The sequence below is a fragment of the Geotrypetes seraphini genome, chromosome 7 (assembly GCF_902459505.1).
Source record: "Geotrypetes seraphini chromosome 7, aGeoSer1.1, whole genome shotgun sequence".
NCBI lineage: Eukaryota > Metazoa > Chordata > Amphibia > Gymnophiona > Dermophiidae > Geotrypetes > Geotrypetes seraphini.
In genome coordinates, this window is record NC_047090.1 from 117,017,145 (window position 1) to 117,029,300 (window position 12,156).

At 38.5% G+C, this 12,156-nt stretch overlaps 1 protein-coding gene across 3 annotated transcripts in view; it reads right to left on the reverse strand.

Moving 5' to 3' along the window:
- The window catches only part of SPTBN5 (spectrin beta, non-erythrocytic 5), a 349,132-nt gene that overhangs the window by 275,587 nt on the left and 61,389 nt on the right, over positions 1-12,156 (reverse strand). For all 3 annotated transcript variants that reach the window (XM_033951049.1, XM_033951047.1, XM_033951048.1), the window contains exons 15-17: positions 4,819-5,031; positions 4,089-4,241; positions 927-1,057 (exon numbers count right to left, since the gene is read on the reverse strand). In XM_033951049.1, coding sequence (XP_033806940.1) covers positions 927-1,057; positions 4,089-4,241; positions 4,819-5,031 — 497 coding nt within the window. The remainder of the gene's footprint in view (positions 1-926; positions 1,058-4,088; positions 4,242-4,818; positions 5,032-12,156) is intronic.

The following is a 12,156-nucleotide window of genomic DNA, read 5'->3' on the forward strand; positions in this document are numbered from 1 at the left end:
CTTGGTGGGGGTGCCGGAAGGGAGAGAAGGAGAAAAATGCTGGATGACAGGCATAGTAGGAAAAGACAAATACTGGAGACCATGAGGGGGGGGGAGAAATATAGGGAGGGAAAGACACGGTGGAAACCATAGGGAGGGAGGAGAGAGGGAAAGAGAGAAATTCTGGAGACTATGGGGGAAAAAAGGGGTAGGGAAGGAGAGAAATTCTGGACTCCCTAATGGAGGTGAGGGGTTTGAGAGGCAGGGAAAGACAGATGCTAGATGCCATGGGGGGGATGACTGTGGGATAATAAGAAAGGGCTGGGGGCAGGGTTAGGCCCGAAATTGGGCCTCCAACCAGAAAAGCATGCTGTAAGTTACATGAGTAGGTCTTGATCCTGCCCTTGTCCCACCCATGCCCTTCCCCTGTGCACATCCCTAGCATAAAATATAGAATAGCGCTTGGCGCTCAGTTAGCATTTATGCACAGAAGTGTTCGCTCACCCATGTAAGTATGCTATAAATTTACACCTGCAATTGGCTCATACGTTTGGACATTACATTATAGAAGGAATGGGGGAGTAGACTAAAGCAGGCATGCAATCAAGATGATGACCACCTAGTCTTTGGTTGCAGGGCTCTCAAGATATGCCAGAAACAAGCCTCAGTCACAAAAAGTCTTGAAGCGTCTTCTGTCCTATGACAGCCTACGTACCCTTCTGCTGATACAACTCAGCCTAGGCCTGTAGTACCCCTTTCATTCAAATATTGATAACTTCTTAGTCAGACATTTCTAACAGCATCAACTGGTGCTATGTTCCTCCATGAATTTGAACTACATGGTTTCTGGGAAGCTGGAGACATCACAATCATTTATTTGTGACCTAAACTTCCCTCACTGACCTAAATGGATGGGATAGCCCAGTTTAACCAAATAGCCCGTTTACCTTTGATTGATCTCTCTCTGATGGGCATGAATCTCATTGTGCTTGCTTGGACCACTCTTAATGAACCCATCTGCCAAGCGATTGATCTCATCCAGACGTCCCTTCCCAGCAGCCAGATCTGTTAGAAAGTTCTAAAGCAACAAAGAAGCACTTACATCTTTAAAGTGTTTTGTTATTACATTTGTTTTTCGATAATAGACAAGCCTCATATCTGAACTAAGACCAAGATCTTTGGGCAAACATTTTTTACTTTTTCTTTTTTTTAATAGTTACAGGAATGTTCTACTATTTGTGACTTTCTCTGGGTAAACATGACTACAGTCACCAGATTTTAGTCATGTTTTCTCAAAGACAGTCACATTTCTTCAGATTCCGGTTTAGGTGCAGCTTCCAGGGTCTTTGTTTTTTGGACTCCTCCAAGCTTTGTTATTTTCTTTGTTGATATTATTATGCGTTATTACATGGATATTGTGCCAATTTTCTGTACAATGAATTTTCTTTGTTGATTTGTAAGCTATCTTGATAGATACAAATATTTTTTTTTAAATCTGTAAAGTAATGACTAGTTTCTTAGGTTCAGTTCTGTTCCTTGCTGCATAAATTTCAATAAATGTTTTCATTTTTGTGTACTTAAAGGAGAGTATCTGGACTTATTTCTTCTCATTTATATTCGATGACCTTTTGACAGCTATGTAATGATTTGTTCTACTTAAGGCAGTGTAATAGTTCAGATTTAACTTCCCTCTGTGAAAAGGGAAGAATAAAATGAGGGCTATGAGGGGAGATTAGATTGAGTTTTTCTACTAGCAGAGCTAGGAAAGCCACTGCTTTGGCTAGAAGACTGAAAGTTCCTTTTTCAAGTTCGATATTTTTAATTGAAATTTTAGGCACAGATCACAGAACAAGATCTATAATAAGATTAAAACAAAATGTAGACAAAATGAGAATGCACATGGCTGAAGAAATCGTGGACAAGGATTCACCAATAAAGACAATATAAAATATACTCATAGAGGTTTTCCACTATTTAATTTCCCTACAGGCTCCTGACTGCATAAAATGATTTTATACAATAATATTTGGCCAGTACCAAAAGTGGCTCAAGATCCTACCATCCCCCATTCTCTAGGTGGCCAGTATCTTCCCTTCCCTACTTCTCCCCCTCCATATGACTAGCATCCCCCTTTCCTTCTCTACCACACAATAAAGAATGGCACGGGGACAAATTTTTCCCTGTCCCTGTGAGAACTTATTTTCCCGTACCGTCCTCCTGAGTTCTTTTCCTGTCCCTGCCCCATTATTGTAAGCACTGTCCTCATTTGCACAAACCTCAAACACTTTAAAATCATACGTGTTTGAGGTAGAGCTTACAGGAATGGAGCAGGGACAGGGGCAGTGACAAAACTCATAGGGACAGAAGAGGGGAAATTGAGTTTCTGCGGGGACGCGGACAAAGTCTCTTCTACATCCCCCTCCCTATTGACCAGCATCTTATCTCCCCTATCCTGCCTCTGCTCCACCCCACATCCAGCATCTCTCTTTCCCTTCCCACTTCCATGACACTGCTGATGCCCTTTTACCTCCTCCAGTACTGGTCCTAAGTTTAATAAAGAATGTACAGGCCTTTTCCCCATTTATTTTATTTAAAACATTTATATCCCACATATCCAGCATCTATGCGGATAACAACGATACATGCTTAGTTTAAACAAAACTCAACAAAACACATAAAATACAGAATACAGTTTACAACCTGAAACCAATGCCCTAAAAATAAGGCCAAATAACTGTCAAATTATACATTGCCCAGTCTAGAAAAGGTCAATCAGAAAAAAAAATAAGCATTCAAACTTTTCTGAAATGTCAAAAAGTCAGAAATTAGACGAATGGAATCTGGAATTGAATTCCATAATGAAGGACCAGCCACCTGAAACATTCCAGTCCTCAAATATTAGGGGGGGGGGGGGGGGCAAGGCATAAAATCAAGCAAAAGTAATGCAAGAAATTAAAGGTCCAGATATTTTCTGATGTATCCAGATCTACTCAGAAAAGGCAACAGTAATTTCTCTTGATAACTTAAGTACTCCAGATTGGTGCTCTATTTTGGTTGAACTATCCCAGTAAATGTGTTATAAAACATTAATCTGCTAAGTACATTTTCTATGACCACTTTTTTGGCTTCCATGGGAGGAGATTTGGCTCCTGCAGCTCCAGTTCCACCAAGTACCTCTAGTCCAGTGGTCCAGGTACTATTTTGAGGCCCTTGGTATGTTTATCATAATCACAAAAGTAAAATAAAACAGTTTCTTGATCATATGTCTCTTTAGCTATAAATTACAATATTATTATTAAGACTTAGCCCAAAGGAAAGATTTATAAACTCTAAAGAGTTTTACCTCATGCAAAATTGTCATTTCTTTAATAAGACATTAACTATTCTTTCTGAGGCCCTCCAAGAACCTACAAATCCAAAATGTGGCCCTGCAAAGGGTTTGAGTTTGAGACCACTGCTCTAGTCCACGGATACTGCCTAACTATCTTTAATATCAGAAGAAATATTTTCTTCTTGAAGTGGCATTAACTGGGACAGGCAAATGAGATCTCTTAGGGAGAAGAGGAGATAGCGGATGCTGTGGATGGGCTATATGTGGTAAGCACCTCCATGTTAACTGTAAGATGGAGACCTAGCCCATTCCATTTCCCCTTCTGCATTAGACAATTAATAGACGAGTTATTGTATGCTGTTTGGCTTGCACATTAACTATTAGTGTAGGCCCATGCTAACTTTAAGCTCATGATCATTTCCAAGTGAAGCAGCTAACACATGTTAATAAAGAGACCTAATTACAATTATCATAACATGGTAATATGCAAATGAAAACAAAGCATCTATCTTTCATGTCTTCCTTTGAAGTGATCATTATTTAACTCTCTCCTGCACTTGGGTTATGATCTTGAATGCTATTCAAGTGATAGAAACCTTTGTGTGAGTTATTGGCGTTGAAGGTAGCCATGTTGAGCCGAGATACAGTATCTGTGCTCACAGGGGAACTCGGACCTTTCTAATCAGTGGATAAACAGAGAGAGAGAGTGTCTTTACAGTTCTCACCTATTCTCTTCGCTATGCCACAGATCAATCATTTCTGTCTTTTATAAACCTACCTCATATTTACACTGCATGAGTTCCACATTATCAGATTTGGGTTCAAATGTCTGCAAAACCTTTTCCTTGTCCTCCATCCAGGACAGAAACTCTGCACAAGAGCCATAGAAACGATACAGTGCAATGTTCTCTTCTAGGGTTTTCTTCCTGTGCTAAAGTGATAGGTGAAAAGTGAGAATGCAACCAGCATCTAACTTCAGTCAACACTCGTAATTCATGATGTGAACCACAAGTCCAGTCACATGGGGCCAAATTCAGTAAACGGCAATGAAAAGTGATGCCGGGAAAAATCAGCACTTGGGGCTATTCTATAAAGGGTACTCTGAGATGAGCACACTTTATAGAATAGTGCCTAGTGGGGATTCCCATGCTTAACTTAGCATGAGGACTTATGCCAGCTGAAATTTGGTATAAATCCTGGCACGCAGGTTGGGCACGGATTCTCAGAATTCTATAACACTGTGTGCCCCAACCCACCTATTCCCATTGAGAATGCCTCTAACTCACCCATTCCCTTCCCATGGTCATGACGCCCGCTTTTGGGATCTAGGATCTGCACCCAAATTTGGGCGATCTTTATAGAATCTGGATGATACTGTACATATGCCCATCAAGGTTAATTTTTTCTGAGTATTTTAAATGTACATGTTGCTAAAACAGGAGGCATTTAAGTAAGAACACTGGAGCTGAAGTGTGGCATGGTATAGGTAAGGATGCGCAGCAAAGTACCTCACTCATGATCTGCAGTTTCTTGTACAACATGTCAATCTCCGTTGTGGTCTTCTGGATATTCTCTGGGTCAAAGTGAGGATCCTGGATGGACAAACTGGAGAATGTACTTTCAGTCTTACGCTGGCCTGGACCAAACTTCTGCTGAGATATGCTGACTCCCGGTGTGAGATTTCTCTGGATCATAAGAATTTTAACTTCCTTTGCCACTTCCTATTGACACAGAAAGCAAAAGTTATTGACCTCCTGCTCACACTCTATCTACATGGACGCCCTCTTGTCACATATGTGCTGTATAAGATATGAATTCCACTCTTGTTGTAGGCTTACAGTACTTATATATACTTGTACTTGGGAACCTTGCACAAAACATAGAACTTTCACATTAGCCAAATCACAGCTAAATCTATTTAGAATTTTTTAAGGAAAGTTTTAAAGATTCATTTACCATGACCTCAGCGGCACACTCAAGTGCTTTCAAAGCGGCAAGCTTTATGTGTCATATCTTCACTGAAACAAAACTCTAAGGAAGTCCTGCCATCCCTTCAAATGACTATAATAAATAAAATTAGTAAGAAAATACTATAGTGCTCAGCCAATTAACCCCAACTACACCAGCAACGGTGTCTCAGGATGGTATTATGTACAACATCATAGCACCTACCTGCCTCCTATCAACTATGATGGAAGGACAGTAAGAGGAAGGACATTTGTTCACAATTGTACTTGGATTATGGATTTTTGAACACATTTGTTTGAACACTGTTTAGAATTTCTGCAATTTTTTGCACATTTTATTAAAAAGAAACCAAACACTAGTCTGAGGGGCATTTGGAGCATTGACATTAAGTATCAAATTACTGCGTCTCAATGGCCATGAATTTGAACTTGGAGGATGAGGTGTACAATGTTGGCATCTATGAGACAAACTTGGTATTTTTCTGTTGCATAGAGCATTATGGACCCCTGTTCGGTTACAAAAATTAGATAGCTCTAAGTCTAATAAATGTTGGCAGTGTCATCTCGAAGCAGGGACTTTAGATCATTTATTATTCTATTGTCCATTTATTATGAATTTCTGGAAATCAATTTGGGATCAAATTAATTGTTTATTAGATAACCCAGTGGCATTATCATATGATACTGTGATATTTGGTATGGCAATGAGAGTAAAAAGTCAGATTTCTACAAATAATAACAAATTATTACTCATAATGTCTGGGGTTGCCATTCAACAAATTACGTATAATTGGAAAAATTTGAGTAGATTAAATTATAATTTTGGTGGAATTCCTTATGTCATGTTTATAAAATGGAGAGATTTATTGCAATACAGCAGGGTTGTTTCAGGAAATTTCAAGATGTGTGGGAGCCATTTACAAATATTGTACTGATTAGATGAAATTTTTTTTTTCCCTTAAATTTACAAGTTTAGTTATGGGGGGGGAGGGGAGAGTAATTTTATCATTACATTTTGTAGAAGATATTGATTATATGATAGGAGAGGATGGGAAGGGTGGGAGATAAGAGTATAACATTTGTACACTGATGAATATTAAGTGTTATATTTATTGTTAACTGCTTGGACATATTGTCACACTTATTGTAAATTTGAAAATGAATAAAGAATTTTAAAAAAAAATTTTGCACATTATTTTCATTGGGGATCTCCCAGCAATGTATGGATATTCAACTTGCTATATGAGAACCATCTACCCACCAGACTGAGGTTCATCTAATAAGATAAGTGTGAGTTCGATTTATTCGAACGTTTGAATTTCATTTCACATCATAATTCATAGGTGGCAGGTGGGTGCTATGATGTTGGACATAACACTATCCTGAGACACCGTTGCTGGTGTAGATGGGGTTAACTGACTGAGCACTGTAGCATTTTCTCACTAATTTTATTTATTATAGTTATTTGAAGAGATGGTAGGACTTCTATAGAGTTTTGTTATAGTTTAGGTAGTCCTTTTTACATTTTTGTGATCTCCCAATATTTTTTCAATTGTTCATAAAAGGCTCCTTTTATTAAGCTGCGCTAGCGGTTTTAGTGCGCGCTACAATGCTGCGCGCACTAGATGCTAATGCTTCCATAGAGCTGGCGTTAGTTTTTCCGCATAGCACAGGGCTTAGCGCGCGCTAATCTGCAGCGTGCGCTAAAAACGCTACCACAGCTTAGTAAAAGGAGCCCATGGTTTCATAGTTTATTAAGAATTTGATGGAACGCTTCTCCTGGGATACAAAGCGTTGTACATTTTAAAAAATTTAGTATAAATAGTGAACAAACAACAATTATGGACCTAGACTTTTCCAAGACTGGCATACGAGGTTGAAGTTGCGAATTGTAAACAATAGGATAGAAGGGAGGAACTACAATTTATCGTCACTTGTCATAAATCTTTTTTAAATACTTATATGCTTTTTGTTATTTTTGGGTTTTTTTTAACTTTTTTACTTTATTAGAAGAACCAGCTTGTATGAAAATAAACAAAAATTAAATTATAAACAACTACAGTGAAGTAATAAAAGATGTCAATGGGCCCCAAACCAGTTTAAATAAATTACTATGCCCCAACATGTCAGCATTCATTTTTTCTTACCTATAGATTCACCCACCAAAAAGGAAAATTGAGGCAATCATAATTTTTCCAGTTACGAGTTACCATCTGCATAGCTATCCCAGTCATAATTAGGAAAAGTCGGCCTTTATAACAGTCCATGGGGGGTTTAATATGTAATAATGTTCCACATATGACTACCTCATATGTCAATGGAATTGATGATTCCAGTATGTTATTAATCTTTCCCCATATTGACTTCCAAAAGTTGAGTATCAAAGAACAATAGAACAACAGATGATCCAGTGTCCCAATGTCTAGATGACAGTTTCAGCATCTATTAGATTTAGAACTGTCCAACTTTTGTAACCTAACCGGGGTCCAAAAAGATCTATGTAACAAGAAAAACCATGTTTGTCTCATAGATGCTGATGCTGTACATCTCATTCTCCAAGTCCAAATTCGTGGCCATCGAGACGCAGAAATATACTGCTTTATCTCAATACTCCAAATATCTCTAAGACTAGATTTTGTTTTTTTATTCAAGAATTCAGATATTAATTTATACCACCGGGTGGCCTGAATGTCCTAGAGAATCAGTCTGGAAGCATAGGACCTGCAAGCTGAATGGCTTGCTTCAACTGCAATTACTTATAATTTTGAGATTTTAAAATACCAAATGTTTGTTGCAGTCGTGAAAACTCAAGCATTTTCCCATTTTATAAAACATCTTCTAGAGTGTGTATACCTGCCTGCATCCATTGCTTCCAGAAGATCCCGGACTTGCCAATTTGAATCTTGGAGTTTAGCCATAAGGATTGATAAGTGGATTTCTCTACTGGAATATCTGTTAATTTATTAATAAATTTCAAAGTTTTCCAGGTGTCAAATAAAATACTATTGTCCTTAACATATCTGGGTAATTTGATACTCAACACATGAAACAATCGTAATGGGGACATGAGTTGCCATTCTAAATACACCCAATCAGGGAGATATGTTCCATGAGCTCAGGAAGGATCCAATACATACCCTGACGCAGTATATAGGCCTGATGGTACCTATAAAAATTGCGAAAATTTACCCCACCCACTGCAATTGGTTTTTGTAAAGATACTAAGGCAATTTGTGCGATTTTATCCAGCCAAATAAATTTAGTAAGAATACTATTTAATTTCTTGTATAAGGACCCCTGAAAATAAACTGGCAACATTCCCAATTGGTAGCAAACCACAGGCAAAATCATCATCTTAACCATTTGAACTCTCCCCCACCAAGACAGATGTAGTGGGTTCCATTGCTCACACATTTCTGAGACCTTTAGCAATAAAGATCTTTCATTTACTTTCATCGTCTTTTCCAGGGTTTATAAATCCAGAGAAGGGTGGGGGGGAGGCTATTTCTATCCTAATTTTAGCCCTTTGAGTATATACATCCAGGGTGGGTGGGATGACATTACTATTTTAAATAGGGAAAGGTTATTGAAAGAATCTATGTTTTGTTGTTATTGATTAGTCATTGGGTGGGTGGGTGGGGGGAAAATGGTTGTTTATGTATATTTATATGATGAATGTGCTTTTTTTTTTAAGTTCAATAAGTTTATTGACTTATTATGCAGATACATATTTGTGTTTTGCACTTTTGATGTTTGCAAAATCAATAAAGAATTTTTTTATTTTTTTTTAAAAAGAAGAACCAGCTTGCACTTATCTTAAAGCCATTCCATTATGTGGTCTGGGGAGGCTGGACCTTATATGTTTTGCTGTTGAAGCTTTATCAAGTGTCCTCCCAAAGCCACCCCATGCCTTCCAGCTCACAAAACTTTAGTAAGACAAGCAGTGAGTGGTGCCGCTGAGGTCATGGTGAATGAATCTTTAAAATTTTCCTTAAAAAATTCTTCTAAGTAGAGTTTGCTGTGACTTGGGTAATGTGAAAGTTCTATATAAGATATGTCCATATTTATAGAATAACATTTAGGGCTTCTTTTACAAAGGCGCGCTAGGGCCTTAATGGGTGCAATAGCATGCATTAAATTCCCAAGCATGCGGTACTTTTGTGTGTGCACTAAAAACCCTAGTACACCTTCATAAAAGGAGCCCTTAGACAGAATTTTAACATTTAGGTGCTTTTGTGCACACATGTGGGTGCATATGTCGCTATTCTAATCATTAAGAACAAACTTTAAATAGTACCAGTGATATAAAATATCCATTTTTTATGTTGATTTTATAGATCTCAGGGGTGTAGCTCTCAAAATCAAAACTTTCACCCAAGAAACTTACAACATTTCAACCTTCACAGGGTATAATTTTTCAAATATTTCAAATTTTTATCTTCAAGATTTTCTACAGTTCTATAAAAATCTTCTATCAAAAATACTGAGTGATACTCATCTGTTTAGAGAGATTAATCAGCTAGGGCAGGGGTAGGGAACTCCGGTGCTTGAGAGCCATATTCCAGTCGGGTTTTCAGGATTTCCCCAATGAATATGCATGAGATCTATTTGCATGCACTGCTTTCAATGCATATTCATTGGGGATCTCCTGAAAACCCGAATGGAATACGGCTCTCAAGGACCGGAGTTCCCTACCCCTGAGCTAGGGGATAGTACTCCGACATGGTTTTTGTTTTGCAAATGCTATCCCAAGGAATGCCTCTTATTCAGATGAACCCGACAATCTTCTGCTTCCTCTACAGCCAAGAAGATTGTTGGGTGTAGCTGAATAATGGGTGTTCCTAGAGACAGCATTTGTGAATCATATTGGTGAAATTTTAGATCATGAGAACTACACAGCTGAGGACTACAAAATCAATATAAAATGTGGATATTATATGAGGGTGGTTTGAAAAGTTTGGTTAAAAAAAAAACCCCAAGTTAAACAACATAGTCTCCATTGAGGGCTATACACTTACCTCCCCTCTTCTAAAAATACTGCGTTAGCAGTTTCTAGCACGGGGAGCCATGCTGAATGGCCTACACTGCTCCCAAAGTTCATAGAGTTCCTATGAGTGTCAGGAGCAGCGGGCCATTCAGCACGGCTCCCTGCACTAGAAACTGCTAGCACAGTTTTGTAGAAAAGGGGGTTAGTCCAACAAGTTTCCAGTGTTTTCATAAACTATTTTTTCTACGATATGAAAACACTGGAAACTCACTGGGCTAAGTGTATAGCTCTTAATGGAGACGTTGTTTAACTTGCTTTTTTACCAAACTTTTCAAACCACCCTTATATAACACTGATACTATTTAAATCTGTTATTGATCATTTAAGTCTACTGTTCTTATCATTTACACGTGTATTTAGCATGTTAATGTTACCACTCACTTTATAGAATCACTCCAGCAGGATAATTTGTTGGATTTATAGATATCTATTTGATAAGTGAATATCGTTCAAAACTCTTAGGTCATACAAAATCCTTCCTTGTCTAGTCATGGTGAGGAGTTGGCTTTGACACTTAAATACATCCCTGTCATCCTTGTGTGATACATATACTTCATCACACATTCTTATCCTTCAGCTCTGGCACTTAACTATCATTTCAGTGTGCAGAAATAGAAATCCTTCTTTCACAGCATATCCATCAATTTACATGTTCCACCCTTTGCTGTCCTCACTGATGTATCAATTTATAGACTGTTACATTTATGCTGTACTAGTAAACCACCATAGCCTTCAGCACCATTCCTTCCCAAACCAATCCTGTGGGATATTTCACTTGAATTGGGGCCCTATATGCTCTGTCTAAATTACAAAGACTAGGGGACACTTGATGAAGTTACAGGGAAATACTTTTAAAACCAATAGGAGGAAATTTTTTTTCGCTCAGAGAATAGTTAAGCTCTGGAACACATTGCCAGAGCATGTGGTAAGAGTGGAAAGTGTAGCTGGTTTTAAGAAAGGTTTGGACAAGTTCCTGGAGGAAAAGTCCATAGTCTGTTATTGAGAAAGACATGGGGGAAGCCACTGTTTGCCCTGGATCGGTAACATGGAATATTGCTACTCCTTGGGTTTTGGCCAGGTACTAGTGACCTGGATTGGCCACTGTGAGAACGGGCTACTGGGATTGATGGACCATTGGTCTGACCCAGTAAGGCTGTTCTTATGTTCTTATGTCAGAGCACAACTCTAACATAGGACAACTAGATCGGCCCCTGTGCCATAATGAACAAGAAGTAGCCGAGTCAGTCCTTTGGACAGCTGCAGTTTGGACAAGTGCTGGGACTAATTTTCAAATCACCAGCAGGACTGGCATTGGTGGGGATGTGCAACCAAGGTTATTACCCTGAGACCAACACATCACCTGATGCTGAAGACAACATAGCTTACGAGAAGATTTTGAGACCTTCTCCCAAAATTTTACTCTGGATCCCACCATGTTTATTATAACAAGATGAAGAAAAATCTCTGCAGAAAAACACTGGATTTGGTCAGAGGCAAATTATCACAATCCTTTGTCACCATATTAGAGACTTGCCTAGTTATTCCCTGATTTTGAATTTCTTAATACTGTATCAGGATCTGGATGGCAACCCAATAAATCCCAGCTACCAATGAATACTAAGATTGTGGACAGTATATGCACGACGATGGATCAGATGTTTTAGCCCATCTCAAATTGTAATTAAAAGTGAGACCATGCAGTGAACTGTTGCACTGATTTATGAGTGCAAAGGAGCTTTTCATCCTGTATTACTCTATCTGTGAATGCTCCTGAGCAAGCCCAGGATATCAGTTTACAGTAACAAGTGGCATATGATCTGGAGAAGCTACAG